The 21,668-nt window shown below is 38.9% G+C and overlaps 1 protein-coding gene across 1 annotated transcript; it reads right to left on the reverse strand.

The window, feature by feature from the left end:
• Nucleotides 1–1,880: 1,880 nt before the first annotated feature.
• On the reverse strand, nucleotides 1,881–21,020 carry AKIRIN2 (akirin 2). The gene is made up of 5 exons (XM_081250415.1): nucleotides 20,215–21,020; nucleotides 5,595–5,738; nucleotides 3,642–3,791; nucleotides 2,511–2,582; nucleotides 1,881–2,233 (listed from the first exon to the last, which is right to left on the reverse strand). Exons 1-5 carry the CDS (start codon nucleotides 20,447–20,449, stop codon nucleotides 2,223–2,225), a joined length of 612 nt encoding a protein of 203 aa, XP_081106541.1. The 5' UTR covers nucleotides 20,450–21,020; the 3' UTR covers nucleotides 1,881–2,222.
• Between the last annotated feature and the right edge of the window lie 648 nt (nucleotides 21,021–21,668).

Here is a 21,668-nt window from a genome sequence, read left to right on the forward strand (position 1 = left end):
ATTATTTAATATTCTATTTCCAAGAGAATTCTGGGATGTGTCTTTAAGTATACTCACTAACATACCAAAATTACCATGCAAATACGACCAGCACTGCCTTTTACTGTAAAAGAATAAGATGACTGTTTCTTAGCACACTGAATTCTGAAGATACTTACTTACTAGAAGCAGTTTCAGGGCTCTTTGGGAACTCAAAGTGCGGCTGGTTATTTGCACTAATCACCACCTACTGGGTCCGTCCTAAATCTTGGATTAACTAAATCCAAGAAGTTGCCCACATTTTTTATTTTCTGAAATTACCTCACACACTACTTAAAATCAGTAAGCAGCCTATGAGCTAGGACTTTTTGCTAAGGTGGACAGCAGAAACTTTGCTGTGGAGGAAATTTTGTTCTTGATCAAAGCTGAATCTAGAATTAAAACAATTACTTGTGGCTCCATTCAGATTGCCAGCACTGATTTCCTTTTAGCGTATCTTGCCCTCTAAATATAAAAACCAGCTCTTTTATAAATTTATATCTACATAAAAATTCACACATGCTTATTATATAAAAGAATGTTTGTTTGCCATTTTGGGGTGAGAAGGGATAAAGCATATTTACAGTCTCTCTGCCCCCCTCCTCCATGTCTTAACTTACTGCTTGCATTCTAAAATGCTGTCCCACTGCACCAGCAGTTCTCGGCTGGGGACCGTTTTCTTCCCCCAGCCTGGACGTCTGTCAGTATCTGGAGGCACATTTTTGGTTGTCACGACTGGGGGAGGGTGCTACTGGCATCTAGTGGTTGAGGCCAGAGATGCTGCTGAACCTCCTACAACGCACAAGATACTCTCCACACAACAAAGAATGAATCTGGCCCAAACTGTCAACAATGCGGAGGTTGAGAATTAGTCCATTAAAACCAGGTAGAATTATCCACCCTACTTAAGGTCACCCTGCACTATATACCAATGTTTCTCAGGCACTTAAATGGGCATATGAATTACCTGCGGATCTTGTGAAAGCCCTACACCACTTTTTGGCCTTGTTTTAAAGAAAGAATTGGTGAAATATAATCACTGAAGTTAAAAAGGAGGGAAAAAAATTCTTTTCGCGTCTTCCACTAATTAGGTCAATTATAAATATTTATGTCCCAGCATATTTATGACTTAATTAGTAGAAACATGCTAATAGAATTTAACAAAAGAATTCACTGAAGTGTTTTTCCTCACTTCATTATAGGAAAGCTGTGTTTGGAAAGCACGTATGGAAAGGGAATTAGATGTGCTGAATCATGCTTTCATATAATGTCCTTTAAAAAAGGTAAAAATTCTACAGTTGTTAAAACTGACCTATTATTTAACCTGTCATGCAGTCAGTTAGAAGAGAAACAATTTGGAATCAGAACTCAGTTTGTGAAAATAGCACTCAAATCTTAGATTACTTGGTATGTGAAAAGACTGATTTTGAAATCTTATCAATTAACTTCACTGATCCCTGGACAATGCTTACGTTTAAAACACTGGCTTTATTCAAATACTACCCGTCTGTACATTAAAAACAAGCAGATTAGAAGTAAATGTTTTATTCTTCCAACTAAATTCCAGTACTACAAGGGCAGTAAAACAATGATACACTGGGGAAAAAAATGCAGCAATAAACATTTGTTAAAAAGACTGATAGAATAAATAAAAACTACCAAAAAAGGGTGGGGGGAAATCATATCAACCCATTCTGAAACCCCAAGAAGTCCTGGAGTACAGAAATGCCTTCCTCCTTCACTATTTCACAGGAAGCACTGAAGGCTATTTGCGTAATAATGTCCTGGGATTACACTCTACATTATTAATAACTGGTTACAGCTTGGTTGTAGTGCACAATTAAAATCACACTAACTTCATCTGAATTGTCATTCTACAGTTTTATTTACACAACCAGTGAAGGGCATGTTCTTAGAATACCAGCTTTAATCCTTTCCAAACATTAATATAAGAAGCCAAATTGTAATGATACAGCAAATGAGGCCACTGGCATTAATACAGGTAGCAAAGGTCCACATCCGGGTGGTACTGACATCAAGGAAATTTCCAAAACCGGTTGCTGCCTAGGAGTGGTTGCCACTGACGAAAGCTTGAAACAACCTGTATTCACAGGGGGTATTGGCATTGCTGGCATGTCGTAACTGGGACCTCTTGCAACAACTCAACAAGGAACAAGGCAGCCCACAAATGCAGAAAACATGATTCATGAAACATCTGAAGGGAGAGAAAAGGAAAATTAGGGCTAAGTTCAGGTCAAAATTTAAACACATGCCAAATCTTCATCCCTAATATATTTGCCCCTGGGTATTTAAGTAACCAAAAGTAAGCCTTAGTAAAGTTTTGCTGCCTATTTCCCTCCAAACTTTTTCTCCATGATTTTCTGTTAAATTCTCTTCTTGGGTATGAAGATAATTATAATAAACTATAATTATAACAGAAGTCTTCTCCGTAAAAGACTGTCTTGTTTTTGGTTTAAAGATGAAATACTTACAACTAGCAGGCTGTTCTCCATATCGTCGCATTATTTGATCATGCGTGAACTTCACAAATGCATCATATTGTTCTATAAATAAAGATAAACATCAATTACATGATTTGCAAAAATGCCCTCTTCTCTAATATATTAGAGCCACACAAACTGAAAAGTCCAATATATATAGTGAGACAATTCTAAGCTGGCACTTAATCAGACACAAAACCTCAGTAATCATAGCTTATCAAATGGAAAGAGCATGGAGCTTAGTCAGGAAACCTACATTTGTTCAAATCACACAAACTCATGTATAGGCTGGTGGGGCTTATTTCTTAACCTATTAAATTTAAAGGGCTTGAAATAAAAAGATATCTTTCTCCTCTGAAAGTTATCATAAGTGGTCCTTGAATGGCAACTTACTGCAATGAGGGGAAACATGACAATAAAAGCGTAGCAAAATATATGATACATCCATACATCCAAAATATATGATACATCCACCTGTAACCTAATCAGGTGCCACAGAAAAAGATGTTATATAACTAAGCAAATTCTCTCACCTGTGTTAGCACCTTGATTGATTTAACTCCTTAATCAAGAAGTTTACAATATCAATATCCAGTAAAATCCAGGGGGAAATTCTGATTAAGTTACCATACATAATATATTTACTACACTTAAATTACCAAATTATATGGGAAAAAAATATTTTTTTGGATAATTTAAAGAAGACTGCAGCAGCTTGATACTGTAAAATTAGGTACACAGTGCCAGTTAGATTACTTCAAGTGTCCAGAACTGACGGCAGATTATCATGAAAGATACAAAGTCAAAAAACCCACAACCAAATTGAGCTAAGTGAACAGCCAAAGCACAGGGTAGCCAAAGCACAGGGTTACCAAAGGAAAACTCTAGTTCTCTAATACTGCTGCTGGTCTACATGGCTAGCATACTATTTCTTAAGGTCACTAAGGAGGACCATGAGCTATAGGAAAGTTCATTTCCTTTCTTGAATTGAAATTCTCTGGTTCTTAGAAAATACCCTGTACCAGTGTATAGAAAGGGTAATTTAACTGATGTGAAGTGTATGTGGGAAAGAATGCATTTCTTAGGATGAGTTTCTGGGAGACTCTCAAACTCATCTCATACCTGCAAGTTTTGTGTTCAATATTTCTTCATACTCTTCTCGAACTTTCTCTTCACGCTCTTTCAATAAACGTTCACAGATCATTCCAACCTGCCGTAGAGTGAATAAGGGCTGCTCTTTTTTTAATGGTGAGGAGGCTGCTGATGGAGTCCCTATGTACAACATGAACAAAAACCGCACCAGATTTAGAGCCATCACAGAAAGCATCATCTAACTGAGGAGATTTCACTTGGATGTTTTCAATGCTCATATATCAATAAAAGCATTCTTCTATCAGTTTTTAGCACAGCATCTCCCTAGTCTTAAAACAGGTTTAATCCTATCGGCTTATGGCTTTGGAAGAACACAGCAAGATGTATGCCATCAAGTATAAGGGGGAAAAAGTGTGAAGGTGAGTGGAGACAATGTGACAAGACACAAAACTTAATATTTTGTTTTTAAATTAATGATATTAGCAAGGAGAGACTTTATAAAAAAATACTGAGAATATATCCCTAATATTCAACATTAAATTTCACGGTTCAGCATCCTTAAAGATTATTAATGTAGCAGCCACTTAGATAGTAGCAGTTTCTTCAGAATGCATTCCTCTTAGAAGTATTACTTAAGGCACTCTGATTTTCCAAAAACATTCCTCTTTTCTTGAAAAGAACATCTGAAATTAATCTTTGCGAACTCAGGATTATGATAGTCATCCACAGTAACACTACTGCAAGTATTCTAGAAACACACAAATACACACATTTGCCATCAACTGTTTGTCCTGTTTATCTGCCCCAATTCCTCTTTTCACTTGCTCCTTGTAACTTGCATGGCTGGGACCACTATGTCCAAAAAAAAAAAAAAAAAAGTATGTTTGTTTGTGCTGTGTCTACCAACAAGCTGTAACAGAATACCAGAATCCTTGTATTCTGGTATACAAGAATAAACTATACCAGCTTCAGTCCACAGCTACTAAAAAAGTAAGGCTCTATATTTACTTTCAAATTCGCAGCTTTGTTAGTTGAGACTGCCAGTTCATTGATCTTCTAAGAAGTAAAGTGATGAGTTATGAGCTTGGTTCCCGCTGAGGGTAGAGTCTTATCTCTACCCTCACCCTCCCCTTACCAAGTTTCACCCACTTATACCTGGCCCCCCAAATTGGAAGGAATACTACATAATTCAGTTCTGAACAATTTCATGTTTCCTCATCTAATTTTATTTGACTGTTTTATAGCCTGTGAATGTTTGTTTTGTTATTCTGCCTGGTTTTCCTATCCCTGCTGGGAGGGAAGGGAAGGCAAGGCAAGCAGGCAACTACTTCACACAAAAAACTATTTTCGCTGAGAACTTTACTAAAGTAAGAACCATTTTTGATGGCTCTTCTTTAGTAAGAAGTTTAACTTTCCCTTCAAACAGCCCTGAGTTTTATACCTTAAATTTTAAAAAGTGTATTTGCAAACTATTCTCTCCAACAAGAGGCAGGGAAAAAAACAATATAGGATCAAAATTATCAACCTTTAGGGAATCTATCCTAAAACACAAGTATGTGAGGGTATACGTTCAGGGACATTTTTGTAAATACTGTAATAGCAGAAATTCTGAGTCTATCTATCATTATTAAATAGGTATGGGAAGTCCATAAAATGGCATCGTATTCAGCCATGGCAAGGTACATCTATACCTAATAGAGAAACATGTGGCTATATCTTTTTTTTTTTTTAATGGAGGCTACAAATCATAGCATTTACGGTAAGTCCACTTAGGAGATATTATATACAGGTGGTTGTCTTTGAGTCATGAGAATCCAGGTAACTATTACTTACTTTTGTACCATATTTTTAAGAGATCATGAATTATTCGTATGTTTTTTTTTAATCAAGGGGAGAAACAGGAGCTTGATGACCAAAGGCAACTTGTATTACTTTTTCCCATAATAAGTGAAAGGAAATGTTACTTAGTAAGTGTGTTATTACCTGGTGAAGCTGGTCCGCTGAGGAGAAATGCCTGTGGCTGTGCATCAGAAGTACAACATGGATCTGTCTGTTGGAAACTAGTTTCTAAATGTCTTCTCTTCTGCATGCGCTTATACTCTTGTTTTATGTTGTACAGAATTTGTTCTAAAAGAAAAAAGTCAAAATTTGGCAAGATATAAACTTTCAAGTTAAAAAATAGGTTGGGTTCTACCAAAAATATTCTCTTCAAATAATATCTAGAAAACTTATGTTCTGGGAGGAATTAGTTTCAGCATAATGGGGCCACTCATTCAGAAATAGCACATACACACCACCTGGAATCCAGCTATTCTACAATACCATTCTTTCTCAGCCCTGACTAGTAAAAAATAAGTTTTTCATTCAACGTAAAGATAAGGGAGTCTGTGAACTGAAACACATATTTAACTCAGATTCTGAAGAGTACCAAACTCAAAGGTCATTTATTCACCACACACAGAACTATTAAACTAACAGGCTTTTTCTAAGACCATAAACGATTAGAAGCAGGGAGGACTGTGTCAAGACAGGCACACACCAGTGCGAAGTTACAGCAGCAGGTCAGCAGACTGACACAGTAGATGTGAACTGAACCATCATCACACATTCAGTGGCATGGCCATTAATAGTAAGCTCAACAGAATCGACGAGTAGTACAGCATTAGCAGCACAGTACTGTTCTGAATCTTTGGGGTAAAAACCCATGTAAAGTGATTGGTACCTAACAGATCCTCAGTTAAGAACCACTACACCACAGTGCCATTATCTTCAACCAAACCAGGAGTAAAAAAGTATAAGGAACATATCCTTTAGGCCAGTATGATACATTTTAGAAGATTCCTAATTCAAAATAGTTACCATTTAGCCTCTCCAGAAAATCCCTCCCTGAGGTTTCCACTCCCCTCCAAATAGACTTTCTCACCACCACCATAGTTCCTAAATTAATAGTTATCCACGTGAAAACTACATCCCAAGAAGTTTATAAATCCCAATCCAAAACAGAAATAACAGGCAATAAAATGTTTCATAAATATAATGGAGTATAATTTTAACAATTCTACAATGATGCAATTTCAAAATGAACTGAAACTCAATTGAAGGCTAAAGATTTATGTGAGATGAAAACAATCCTTTTTAAAAAATTTAATACTAGAGGTTTTTGGTTTTTTTTTTTAGGTATACACTTCTCATCTCTCTTTTCACTTCATTTTCCAGTAAGAACTTTTAGGGCTTTTGAGAGATAGACTGAGGGGACATCAATCAGTACCGTAAGCATTTAGATTCTGCCAGTTTCATTATTGTATTGATAATTAGAAATCAATTAAAAAATAAAAACAAGCTGCAAAAGATATATCCAGTGAAGATTCCATTTATGTAAATGTGTGTAAACAAATCCGTTTTACATATACACGAATGCGAACTCACACACTGGAATAACTAACCTCAGGATGGTTGTGTGAATGTCTGTATTTAATATTTTTCAGAATGTTAACATCTGTTTATATTAAACATGGTCATGTTCACTCCTTTTCCATTTATGTGAAATTGTTTATAATTTAAAAACAAAGTTACCAGTGTGAAATAAAATGGCTGTCTAGTTAAGCACCTTGATAGGAAAACAGCCTTCCTAAGATTCACAGAGGTGACCAATAAAACTAGTGCAACATCCTATACCAACCAGGTCAGGCACACATATCCTCATTTTTCTTAAATAACAACTCTTTCAGTAGTGATATTCTAAAAGGTTTCTAAAGTAATGATGTTTTCGATCTCATAGCAAGCTTCACTCATTTATCATTTTATGTTCAAAGCTACCATCATCCTGATCAAAAGTGTCATTCAAAGCATCCTAAAGTTTATTCACAACCAAACACTTCAAATATATTAGCACAAAGTAACTTAACCTTAACCTCTTTTGTGTGACTTATTCTTTGATCACCACAGCTGTCCTCAGATTATTCTTCCTTTTGCTTCACAAAATCAACCAAAGTACAACTAAGATGTACCAAAAGAATAGTTGTAACAGACTGAATTTGTTCATCTGAAAGTCTCAAACAAGATCTAGCCTAGGATTAACATAATATAGCTTTATAAAATCGCCATACCATCTAATATTTAAGAGACATCATTACAAGCAAAGCAACTGTAAGGCATACCTTACAAATGAATTCACCAATGTAAATGTAGTTCGATGAGTTCTGACAAGTGCATACATAGTCCTGGAACCACCACAACCACAATAATGAACTTTATCACCCCTCAAAAGTTCTCTCATATTCCTATTCACCACCTTTACCAACACCACTGCTACTTATCTGCTGTCATTATAGTTCTGTCTTTTCTAAAAGAGTGTAGATTTTTGCCTTCTTTCACTCAGCAAAATGCTTTTGAGATTCATACATGATGTTGCATCAACCAGTAATTCCTTTTTATTAATTAGTATTCCATTGTGTATACATCACAATTTATCCGTTCTCCTTTTAGCAGACATTTGGATTGTTTCCAATTGGGGGCTATTATGAATATTCAAGTACAAGTCTATAGGTGGACAAATTTTCATTTCTCTTGAGTAAATACCTAGGAGTGGAACTGGATGGCCTGATTATATGGTAAGTGCATAGCTTTACTTTGTAGGCGACTGCCCAACCATTTTCCAGAGTAACTGTACATTTTGCATTCCCACCAGCAATGTATGAGTTCCAGCTTCTCCACATCTTTGCCAACACTTGATATTGTCAGTTAGAGCTGAAGAATTTCAGATACTACTGCACTGCTTTTTATATCTATTATGATACAACTATGTCATCTAAGCCTCACTGTGCCCTCAGATGCTCTAATACTGGTAACGTGATCAACAACGTTATGAAGTGAATGGTCCAATTTAACTTGACCAAAACCCTCAATGCTCAAAGTAGCAAAAAGCTAACTACAAGCTTCAAGTTCACGTTATCTTGGTTCAGAGGTATATGCAGTTTTAAAGCTAATAACCAAGAAATCTCCCCAGATTCAATATTCCACAATTCACATTTTAAGCTCAACCTACATATCTGGCCAACTCTAGTTGCTTCCATGCCAGCTGGATAAAGGCCTTCCATACATCAATAAAGTACCTTTGTCTACTTAGTCTTAAACTACTTAAATCTAGCCATCTCTTATCAAACTAGAATGTGACATTTTATTCCAAGTACACATAACTTCTGACATTGTGTTGCCAAAAAAATTTTTACCGGTCCATTAAAGAGAGTCAAATAAAGCTTCACTAACATTATCAGTTTTAATCATGCAGACTTCATATTTGGCTTATGAAGCAAAGATTAAATTTGCAGCAAATCACTTAGAGCAAAATATGGAGTTATTTTCATGACAATCTACACTACAAATGGCTGTAGTATATCCCTTTTCAAAATCCTTAAAACTACATCACCCTTGTACTACACGGTCAATCCCTGGACAACATGGGGATTTGGGGTGCAGACTCTTCCGCAGTTGAAAATCCACATTAACTTGTAGTTGGCCCCTATATCCAAGAGTACGGTTCCTCCACGTCGGCGGGGTTCCACATCCTTGGATTTAACCACCTTTGGATGGTGGTGTACTATAGTATTTACTATTGACCTGTCAGTTCAAGCCTACACTGTTCAAAGGTTAACTGTAAAATACTTGTAAGAGTTTCTTGCACTGTACTAGGTTAAGTGAAAAGTCAGAATTAGCAAATTTATGACTAATGGCATTTGCATTCTCAAATCTAGTAAATACCATTGAGAATGCTAATAAAATTCTCCTCTGTAATAGGCAGATTGTCAGTGAGCCAGCACTTATTCCTTTGGAGTATTAAAAAATATATATAAACAAAAAAACCTAGGTAAACAGTGAAAAGAAAAGAAAGGCCTGGCCTGAGGCAATAAAGCCTGTTTACTCATCTTTGTTGCCAATGATTACTTGAGAAACCCTGGTCACAATGAACAAGGTCAACAATATAAACAGGAGAAAGTTGATGGGATAAAAAAAATAACTGAGTTGATAATGGTAAGAGAAACAGCATCAAGATGGGACGGACAGCAAAGGGAAAATGGAATTAAAAGCAACCAGAAATGTGTTTAAAGGAGAACCACAAAATGGGGGGTGGCGGCGAGGGGTTGTCAAGTATCTCTCTAGAGTAGAATCCATAACAATAAGATGTCTAAAACTTGGTGATATGTGAAACTAAACTTTTGCTCCAGACTTGTATGGACTTCCTGTTTTCCTACTGACATAATTACTAGATCAAACGTAAGGCTTCGTTAACAGTTTTAAGTTCAGGTGTGTAAAACCCCTTTATTACCACCTAATATGCTAATTTCTCTATGGAGTACCTTTGAAAACAAACAAGGTAAAAGTTCATCCAAACAGATTTAACTCAAACAATGGGATTAAAAATGAAATAAATCTTGAAAGCCTGTCAGTGCTAGGGAGGAACACAAATAAAATGAAAAACCTGTACAGAAAACCTGCAGTAGCCATTAAGACCTAAAACGGAAACTGTTCCAAATAAAATAACAGACCAAATCTAGAGCTCAGAACTACACAGACATTGCCAGGTCTACTTTATAAATTAAAACACACAGAATTCAGAGTTGCTATGGAGACCCATCTTTGTAATTCAGCTATTCTCCCAGATCATCTGATCAGAAACTTAACACAGTTCTTATGGACTCCTTGAGGGAACCTTAAGGACAATGTTCTTATCCAGCCAAGAGCTATCTAACTAAAAGGAATGAGCTGATGCCATTTTAAATTTACTTCAAAATTATAGCTATGTCAAAGGATCCTGGAACCAAATTTTTTTTTTCTTTCTTTTTTTTTTTTTTTTGTGATACGCGGGCCTCTCACTGTTGTGGCCTCCCCCGTTGCAGAGCACAGGCTCCGGACGCGCAGGCCCAGCGGCCATGGCTCACGGGCCCAGCCGCTCCGCGGCATGTGGGATCTTCCCGGACCGGGGCACGAATCCGTGTCCCCTGCATCGGCAGGCGGACTCTCAACCACTGCGCCACCAGGGAAGCCCTGGAACCAAATTTTTAACACAAGATTGTTAACTTGTATCTACAGTACTTTAAAAGCAACTGGCTGAGATTCTAAATTTACATTACATAATATTTTACTGTATAAGAGGCATTCATTTATCTCCTACAAAAGGAGAAATAACTATAATTACTACAGGTCAAATTCTATTATTTCACTGGAACTATAGTAGCCAATGATTACTTACTTGAAATAAATGGCTCAATTTATTAAAATCCTTCTGGTCTAAGTATAAATTACAAATTAACTGCACAATGGGAGTCACTAATGCAAGGAGTCCAACAATGCTCAACCAGCAGGTAGCTCCTCCCTGATATCCAAGAAGTTTCATACCTCTCTTTAATTATATTACACTAGATTCTAAAGGGATATACGTTAACCATGCTGCTTTTGTTGTTTACTTCTTTACTATCTGCAAATGTCTTCTCAAATAGCTTACAAGCTAGGAAAATACCAAGTAATAAGAACAACAACAACAAAAAGAAGTAAATGGTGAAGAGAAAAGGGAAACTGAACCATCACAAATCCAAAACCCAAAACCCAAATATGCAAGCTACAGAAAACACTCAGTGCCAAGGCAAGTTTCAGCTTCTATTCCAATTAACCATGGGCCATCAAAACAAGGTACGGTTTGGAAGGACAGAGAGCAGACTCCTTGAGGAAGGCTGTAGGGCAGCACAATCAAGCTAAAGAACAAAACACTAACATTAGGACACCCAAAACACACATATGCACATAAATATCGAGATACAGCATACCTGGAAACCAGTGGCTGCAAACTGATGATTTAGGAGCTAAATGGAACCCAAAGACATGTCTGGCCTGAATACTTTCTTTTTAAAACAATGTGGCCAACATTTAAAAGTTGGGTGATTTTACATTAAAAGTCAGATTTTTGGCTACTGCTGTTGGGGGGGAGTGGTGAGGAGGTATTGGACTATGTGGCAGAATTCAGCTGAAGAGCGGCTGCAACCTTTTGGGCTTAAGTTCTCAAGTGCTTCTAAAGCTTTAATGCACACGCAAACCACCTGGGGATTTTGTTAAAATGAAGACTATGAGGGACGGAGCCTGAGTTAGGCATTTCTATTGAGTTTCCAGGTGATGCTGCAGGCCAGGAGCAAGACTGGAATTCACAAGTCCTCACCTCGTTCACTCATTTTTATTACTTGCCTGAACTATGGGCATTTAAATTTCTATCCCCTGCTTAAAATAATAACTCCTCTACTGTGGCAATTAAAGAGAAAAGTGGTTGGTTTATGTATTATTGGACATGCCAAGAAATGGAGGGGAAGAGAAGGAAAGCAGTTAACAGCAGAGATTACTACAAGTACCAAAATATTAAGGATGATCTAATTCATTTTGCCACTCTCACCTGGATGGCTTTTGTCGTTCTGAGACAGACATACCACACCCCCCAAGCAAGAAAATATTCTGTAAATCAATTTAAACTTGGACCTATTTAAAGAGATTCATTACATAACAGTAACATACATATATTGATTCATTTATATGAATTTTATATTCATTATGTGATTGAAAGTAGACAAATGCATTTGCTATTCGATTCTGTCTGCTTTAAAAAGAGCAAGTAAGACTACCTCTCACGCCAGAAGACACTGATTGGAAACCTACAGACATCTTTTGTTTATCCCATGTATTTTGTAACTTAGTTGTGAATACTTAAAAGTCAATAGATTTTGAGAAAATTCTGACTTCTGGGCGAAGAAAGCCTTCTGGGAAGGTATGACAATAAAAAGTCTAAACTTCCCATGGCTGGACCTGAGAGGAACGGTCTGAACTAAAGATATAAATTAGAAAGTCACCTGTAGGAAGTCAGGAGCATGCATGTGGTCACTTAGGGAGCTATTAAGCTAGACAGGAATGGAGCTGAACCTAGAACTAAAGAACTCCTAAGTTTATGGCCAGATGAAGACAAAAAGCAGCTGGAGAAGTGGAAGAAAACAGTGCTATCGCAGAATGTTAATATACAAAAGGTATTTCAAAAAGAAGGGAGTGTCAGCAGTGTGAATGCTGTAGTAAGAAAGGTCAAACAAGATGAGGATTGACTGTGTGCCATGGAAGTCATCAGTGGCTTGACAAGAGCTGTCTGAGATACAAATATACTAGGAGTAAGTTGAGAGCAGCCAAAGAAATGGAAGCAAGTAGACTACCTGAAAGCTCTTTGAATTTGGTTTTGAAGTGGAGAATTCTGGATGACTACTGGAGGAAAATGAGGATGCTTCATTCACTTTATAATGGGAAGCCTGACCATATTTAAAGCCAAAAGCAAAGATCTGGTTAAGAGATAAAAATCAGATAAGGTTCCTTTGGAGAGAAGTGGGATCCTTCCCTCACTATCTCATTTAATCTTCCTCAGTGATACAAAAAAAAAAAAAAAAAAGGCACAACCATTGGTAGTGTTGGTACTGGGAAAAATGAAGAAGCTACAATTTGATGCCCTCTATTTTTTCTGTGAAGTAAAAGGCATGGTTATTCACTGAAAAATGGCAGGAGTGCTGGACAATGTAAAAAGTCCCGTTTGAAGTTGCCCTACTGTAACTATCTCCAGCACTCAGGGACAGGAAATGCTCTTAATTCTCACAGCATCCCTAGGAGGCAGATACTACTATAATCATGTGTGTAATTTTACAGATAAGGAAAAGGAGGCTTTGCTTCAATGTCTTCTGAAAGGCCATACAGCTGGAAGAAAGTAAACCCAAGCCTGATCTCAGGGCCTCACCTCTTAACACCTACTACCCCCTCCAGTATGAGTACACCTAGCCAATATTCCGCTGAGTACCTAAAGTTAAAATGTATCACAAGGAGGAGAGTGAATTCTTAAAAAGCAGGATGTCAGTTAGAATAGAGGGATCCACTGCCACGTATTAATACTTCATACACTGAAACGTCAAACTCTATGACTGTTAAGAAGGTAGTGACCAAAACGGAGCATAATTCTCATTTACCTAGAGCCCTGCAATTACAATCACTGGCTATAACAAAATAATTATAAGAAATTTTCATGTTGCATCCGGGTATTTATAAAAAGGATGCTTCAAGTGTCTCTAAAAACTGCCCCTGCTGAGGACAGGCATCTATAACTAACCAGAATGTTTTATTGGTGTTTCCAAAGTTAGGAATTACTCTAAATTGGCAGGTCGGCATTACCGCACGTACAGGACTGATTACAAGACCAGCTTCTGATAATGTACTATTTCACCCTGGGCCATGGATCCGGTTCCCCTGTTCTGTCACAACCACTTAAAACCTCCTACACTTTTAACCAATTTTACTGCTTAGACAAGTTTTTCTTCCGGAGAATTATATATCAGCAGTAGGAACAAGGCAATCTTCTGTAACAAAAGGCAAAGTTCAAGGAAAGTAATGTTTGAAAAGTTGGCTTTCTGCAATCTTTCAAATTCTACTCCACATTCTATTCTTTAATTGCTACATCAGTTCAATGATACTATTTTTTTTAAAGAAACAAAAGAAAGAAAATCAACTCTTCCAGGTCCCTCCCTCCAAACTTCCTCCCTTTAGTTTGATCTTTAGATGGAGTTTTCTAAAAATTAACATTAACGGAAATGAAAATAAATGCTAATAAACCAAAGTCAGAATGCACACCACAGACTAAAACACTTTCAGAAACAGCCAGTACATAAGCTTCATAGTAAAAGTGTGACTTAATTAAGTAAACCAATTTCAATGCTTAGGCTGCCAAAGGTGAAAATAACGCTAATGTGGACAACTGTCCACAAAGAAGTAAAATAGGTAGTTTATGGTATTTTTATTCAAGTTTAGCTGGCTTTAAAAAGTATCAGCAGTGGCAGCTCTGTCAGTCCCTGGACAGACTTCGTCTTTTCTTTGCCTAACCAGCATAGAATCTGGAACTCAAATGAGGTTCATAAAAGCTTGAACAAGTGACTTCTAGAGGAAGTATTTAGATTTTTTAATAATGCTGAGAAAATCCAGATACATGAATAGATACAGAAATTAAGTCAAACTCAAAAGGCTGTATTACTGAAAAAAAATCACAGTAATAAAAGATCACATTTCAATAAAATCAAAATGTTGCAAAGCATTTATATTTCAGGATGATCTGCCTATGACATTTGTGACAGATAAAAATTAATGACTTATGATTTGTAAAGGGAGGAAGAAAGCTATACTCCAAGACAAACTACAAGCATATTCTGAGCTGTTTTTCTAGTGCTGGAAGGATAAAAACCACTACCACTACCCAAAAAAACCTATCATCACAAGAAAGATTACACGATCTGGCATAATGCAAAATTATGATCAAAAGACTGAAAATAAATATCAAAGCTGACAACTTGACATACACTAGATTTTTAATTTACCTGCAAGCATTCTCTCCCTGCTCAATTATAATTGCAAAAAAAACTTTGTTTTAACTTAAATCATTCAATCCCTTTAGAAATGAAAGCTCAGAACTTCATATTACAAAATATTTTCTCCTAAAAATCACGTAAAATCTTTAAAAATGTAATTCTTCGAACCAGCAAATCTCTGAAAATGGTAAAATCCTTGTAAATGGGCTATGTCAAATACTGAAACGCACAAAACCACGTTTATCATCCCTGTCCAGAAAGATGAGGGAATACTGAGTAGACTTCAAGCACCTCAAAAAAGTATTGTTCAAAGTCTTAAACTAAATAAGTGTTGTATTTCTTGTTACTACTCATTTGAGTCACAATTAAAAATATATATGTTGTCACATATTCTGGCTTTATTGTCACAAAACAGTCTAAAAAGAAAAAGTGGTACAGAAGGAGGAGCAGAAATGAAACTGTATTTTTTTCTTAAACTTCTGAGTCTCTAAGAACCTTGGGAAATGCCAAGGCTTGATTAATTCAACAAATACATTCAACAAATATTTTAAAACTTTATCTGTGGTAAGACATTAACTAAGAGGGAAAGGATGGCAGATAAGAATACCTCTGGGGTTATTTTCAAACTCTACAAGTCCCATCTATCCCCTCAAAATCCAGGGGACATTCCTTTTAACTAACAGTCTTTGCTACAAGACTGCCACTGATGCATCACATTTCTCAGGTGTTTAGAAAGTTGTAAAACATTGGTAAGCTGAGTTCTAGAATCCTTATGCTCAGCAGTAAAATTGAAGATGAAATCTCTTAAACTAGATTCATTTGTGAAGACCTCTTTACCATCTGCAGATGATTCATATAGGCTTGAACAAGTATTCCACCCTTGTAGGTAGTCTTCTCAAAGGCAAGAAAGTCACTGTGGTTTCACACATGCATAGAGAACATTCTGTGAGTCAACAGTACTAGCACAGTGTTAATGCAAAGACTGCAAGGACCATAAATTGCTGGTTAATTCACTTATGAGTACTTGAAAAGACCCAACCTCAGTACCATTCATTATCTTGTTTCATGAACCAACTATCCAAGAGGTCCAAACTTAACCTATGCTATCATTATTGCATTCTTCTTTAAATGGAAAGAGAATCAAAGGTTTCTTTTCAAAGAGGCAAAATAACACAAAACTGGGCACTTCCAATGAATCTCTTATTCTCAACCTTTCAAAACAAAAGCATTTCTATCACTGTCTTCCTGGGTCTATCTAAACACATAGGAAAGACCTACCTGAATAATACCCAATATATTCTCTTTCCTATAAAGCCCTTTGAGAAAACTGAATAAATTTATTATTCTCCTTTACATCTTAGTGTATGTCTCTGTGGCAACCATGGTGGCTAGGAGCATTTTCACCTAAAGAAGAGCTAACAACCCTGTCCTCTGATCTAGCCATGTTTACCCGATGTGTTTCTGTGCTCAAGATAGGCTTTCATTTTCCTACTTTCAAAACAAAATAGCTCAATAATGAATACAACTGCATGCTGCTTTTAATGGCTATAAACGTACATGATTATTAAATGCATAATTCATACTACTATTAAATAAATGCAGCTACATACACAGTCCTAAATATCAGGTTTAAAATCCAAAGTACAAAGACCATTAAAAACAGTTTATTTGCCAAATCCACTGAGAAACTAGAAGCAACTTAACAGCTGTCTAAATAACCACAAAATATTAAAAACACTTCTGGCTCAATATAAATGACATCTGAAATGAAATGTTGCCTCCTCCAACAGACATCTCGTTTGTTTGTGTAGAACCATTTATACTTCATTTAAGCCAGCTGGTGTCTCCATTTGCAGGCATGTATCAATGTCTACAAAACAATCTAAGTTCCTGTAAACCCTTCCCCATTCACAAGCTGCAATTTCCATTCTTGATGGCAAGTTTCCAGCATATACAATGAGTTTTTACAAAGGAATTTAACTCTTCATCCAACTCAATTCCTAAAAGGCAGACTAGAGCAATGGTAACAAGTCAAACAATGTATATAAAGGTGCCTAGCAAACTCACAAATAGGTTGAGTCCACAGAGGGATCACTTCACTCAACCACTCATTCATTCACTACACAATTATGAATAACAATATCTTGGATTTGACTGACAAGTACAATATTTTGGTTTTATTAAAATAATTTTGTTCTTGGGAATGTCACGATAATATTTTGGCTAAATGATAATATTCTGAGATGTTTCAAAAACCAGTCGACACGGATAGAACACTCTGAATCTGTTTTCAACTAACTTGCCAGGATGAGTACTAATGAAGCTAGGAGAGGCATTCATTTTCCCAACCACAGCCAATGGTTCCCCTCCCACACACCTTCAGTTATCATTCACGTTTCCTTTTCCACATCCAGGGGTTATTACAGACCTCACTGCTGACACCCTTAACCAGGGTTGGGCAAACTTTTTCTGAAAAGGACCAGACAGTAAATATCTGAGCTTTGGGAAAATACAGTCTCTGTCACAATTACTCGACCCCGCTATTGTAGCCTTCAAGGGACATGGACAATACTTAAAAAAAAAAAAAAGAATGAGCATGGCCGTGTTCCAATAAAATTTATTTGCCAGCTCTTTCATTTTTCCTGGTATTAAGTTGCACTAGTTTGAAAAATACTGATTTAAATAATAGTCATCAAGTCAAACTTTGGAATAACCTTCCTGGGATGACTAAAACAAAAACAAAAAACAAAGCTAGGGTTTAAAACAGATGTCCTAGTTCCTGAAACTACTAGTAAAGCCTCAACATGACTTCAGCTACATATCAGAAAACACTATATGCATATCCAGAGAACAATGATAAAATCATGATAAATTGTGCACATGCTCTGAAAAAAATTCACTTCAGTAGTCTAGTTGTATATTGTTTAAATTATATTTGAACTCACAGAAGTGAAAACAAAGAGCTTCCATAGAGCCCCAATCAATCTCAATTTGGTAAGTTGCTTTCTGTTCCCAAGCCCAGCCACTTATTCCTGCTAAGGACATATGGGTATTCGCTCTTATAAAGTTTAGGAATCACCACTTTTAAAATAGGAATCTAAAATTTAGGTATTTGGGAAAATTATTTCCAAGTTAGATGACATGAAAACTGGGAAGCTCTCTGATACCTGCACAACACTGCAGCTCCCATTATGACACCATGATTACAAAAACCATTACAGGAGCATGCCCAAAACTGGCCATGTAAACACAAGGCTAAATTAAATTACATGTAAAGTGTCATTCAAAATCATAGTTAAAAACATAAATTTTAGCAATTCAAAACTTACGCAATTTTAACTGCTTTTCTCTAGTTGAAATAGCTAAAAAAAACTTTTCACAGACTAAATAAATATCAGGGTGTGGTTTTAGAGTTCAGGATATGATCAAACTTCGAGTAGATGTCAAAAACACCTTGAAAAACAAAACACAGCAATATTTTGGAAAATGTGAATTTGAATCAGCAGGCTTAAGCGATTCCAATAATTCCAGTCATTTTACTACTACAGTCCACTTAACGGAAATGTAACATAATGTGCAGCCAACTGCATTAGCCAATGCTTCAAATATATCAATGAAATGACAGATTTGCAAAGGATCACAATTCTTTCTGAATTAATTCCCTTTAAAGTGAGAACAAATATAGCCCCTAGCTGACTTACCTTATATGCTCAAGACTATTTTAGCATTTAGATATACTTCAACTCGCAAACCTAACAATGTATTAATTCACACCCCCCCCACCATGAAATTTATTGCTGGTTAGCTAGAGCTATTTTTAAGTGGCCTTATGAGGTACAGACTCCACAGTATCATTTCAATTTTCAATGACAGCATTTCACTAAAAAGACAAACTCTAAAAATAATGTTAACCACCAGAAGCTCATTCTTGACATTGTTTCAATAGCAAAAAATGGTACCCTAGGCACTGAGGTCCTCCCTATATATTTGGGGAAGGATATTTTAAAAATCTGACCTGAAAAAAAACAAAACAAAACTAAGTCAATTCCAAATGGAAGTTACCAAAGGCAGGTAAATACTGCCCACAAAATTTTTTTTAAGCTAACAGTAAGAAACATGTAAATCAAATTATGAAAAGGCTTTGTCTACAGATCATGTTATTACCAAAGGCTCACACACAGGAAACCTTTGCTTGCTACACACACAAAGGAAACATTTACACTACCAGTCCACAAAAACCTATCTTAAGACTGTGCCAGGAGCTCACAAGGATTTTCAAAGTACAGAAAAGAGGACACACACATGCAGTACCAAGCAGCCAAAAGGTAGTTCCCCACAGTCACTTTCAGGAAATGTCTCAAAATGAAAAGCAAAAATAGTCTGAAGTCCCTTGGAATCTTGGTTTGATTTATTATTCCCAAGGCCTGGGCTTTTTCTCCCAACAGACTTTATCGGGCATAAGTAAAGCACTTCCAACTAAAAGCAACTACTCAGCCCCGATTTTCAATACAATTTGCTTTTCATTAAAAGTTCGAGTTTCTCAAGGTCTAGACGTATAGTGCGATCAGATTACGGCACTCGGGAAGAGCAGTTTCTTTGTTGTTGACCCTGCTAGGGAAACAGGTCTTGACTCGGCCCAAGTGGCGTTCTTGTGGGTGATTAATGACAGGCCTAGATCTCGCCCCAGTGACATCCCTCCCCACCCCCTCCGTACTAAAATCAGCCATGTCTGAAAGGGAGGAGGGGCTGCCGCTTCGCCTCCAACCACCCAGTCCCAGACTTGATAGGTGCAACCAATCGATGCCGGGGAGACAGCCACCGAGAGTCGGGTGAAACGCGTGACCCTTCGCTTGCCTAGATTTCCGTGTAGCACCCTCTCTGGTCATTTCCGCTTGGGCTCTCCAGACTACGGAAACGCTCAATTCTGGTCCCTCGGCGCAAAGAAAAGGACCTTCCTCTTCCCCACAATACCCGGCGAGGCACGGCCCCTACCCCCCTCCACCCCCCGACCCCCCCCCCAGGCCATTCCCATTGTGTCTCCGAGGCTATAGGAGCTCGTGAAAAGAACTGTGGTCGCCCGAGGGCTCCGCTAAGCACGGGGGCGGTCCGGCAGCCCAGTCCCGCGGCCGCGGCCCGGGCCCCCCCGTCCTCTCGCCCCCTCCCCCCACGGCGGCCGCGGGGCCGAGTCCCACCTGTGGTGAGGCGGGAGGAGACGTCGCCGAAGGGAGATGGCTCCATTCGGAGATACTTCTGCGGCGAGGCGGCGGCGGCCGAGAAGGAGGCGGCGGTGGCCGCGGCGGCCGACGACGGGGAGGCGGCGGCCGAGGTGGGCGCCGACAATGGCGCACATCGCCTCCGCTTCGGGGACGCCGGGCTCAGCAGCGGGTCGAAATCCAGAGTCCGTTTCAGAGTGGCTCCGCACGCCATGGCCGGGGTGCCGGGCTCGTGTGGGGTCGGGGAGGGGAGGACGAGGGAAGGGGGGCAGAGCGGGGCCCCGAAAAGAGCCTAACCGACCGGCTCAAGAGTGGAAAGGCGGGTGGCGGAGCGCCGGCAAGGGGAGCAGAGCCGCCGCCGCCGCTGCTGCCTCCGCGGCAGGGGCAGTGGCCCGGGCCGGCCGGGGCGAGGGCGGGAGGGGCGGTGGCGGCGGCTCACGCCAGCCGCGTCAGGGGGGGCTCTTCCGCCTCCTCAGGCGCGGCTCCCCCGGGAGAGGCTCCGGCCGCCCCCGCCGTCCGTTCGGGCTTTGAGCCGCGCGTGAGGCGCTCCTGCGCGGAGACCGGCTCCTTCAGAAGTCGAAACCAGCCCCGTGAGGTGTGAGGCTGCAACGCGGCTCCTAAGACTCCCGAGCAGCGTCAGAAGCTAGAGAGCGTCGGTCGATGCGGTGGGATTGAGAGGTGGCGGTGGCGGCGGCGGCAGGAGCGCCACCGAACACGTCCAGCCGCTTCCCCCTCCACTGTACGACTCTTCCACCCGCCGCCAGCCCCAATATGGCGTCAATAACAACGCCGCCGATTCAAATCCTGCGGCCTCAGGGCGCTTGCGCTTGGGCGGCTGGCCACCCCCTTGGTGCGTTCTTGGGAGTTGTAGTTTTTCACTGTCGGGAGGAATCGGCGTGAAAAGTCGTTAGGGAGGAGTCACGGAAACTACGACTCCCGTCTTTCAAGGCGCGCGATTCTGAGTTGCGAATTGGAATTTAAATCCCCCTACACAGCTTGAGTGTAAAAGGAACAGAGCGAAAGAGAAAAAAGAAAACGCTCAGAGAGGAGGGGGAGAAAAGAAAGTCAACCAGTGCGGAAAGCAGGCTCAAAAAAAAAAAAAAAAAACCTTTAAAATTCAGGACATAGTTGTCCTGGTACCGCTCCCACAGTGATTTAACAACCGGGAAATAGAAAACTAAGCCAGCCTAGAAGTTCAAGACTGACTAATTTCGGTAATAAGAGTGCCAAAAACAAAACCTGTCACAACGACGGGCTAGGAAATGGTAAGATTTTGGAACCTATTTAGGACTGCAAGAGAGAACAACAGTAATAGTATCAGGTTACAGGAACCTTGATTCAACTCCATGCTTTGCCCTTCCCAGGTAGCTGCTTGCATTCGCCTACTAAATTCTGCAAAGCCAGGTTTACCCTGTAAATGAATAGGATTTGAA

This window comes from Mesoplodon bidens (assembly GCF_964165515.1).
Source record: "Mesoplodon bidens genome assembly, chromosome: 12".
Classification (NCBI taxonomy): Eukaryota; Metazoa; Chordata; class Mammalia; order Artiodactyla; family Ziphiidae; genus Mesoplodon; species Mesoplodon bidens.

Bases quoted from the DNA above. Each gene is read 5' to 3' on its own strand.
- AKIRIN2 (XM_081250415.1), bottom strand. From the start codon at position 20,449: ATGGCGTGCGGAGCCACTCTGAAACGGACTCTGGATTTCGACCCGCTG. The intron at 5,739-20,214 runs GTGGGACTCGGC...TTTTTCTTTTAG, and splicing joins CTCCTCCCGCCTCACCACAG to AACAAATTCTGTACAACATA. The intron at 3,792-5,594 runs GTAATAACACAC...TGTTGTACATAG, and splicing joins CAGCGGACCAGCTTCACCAG to GGACTCCATCAGCAGCCTCC.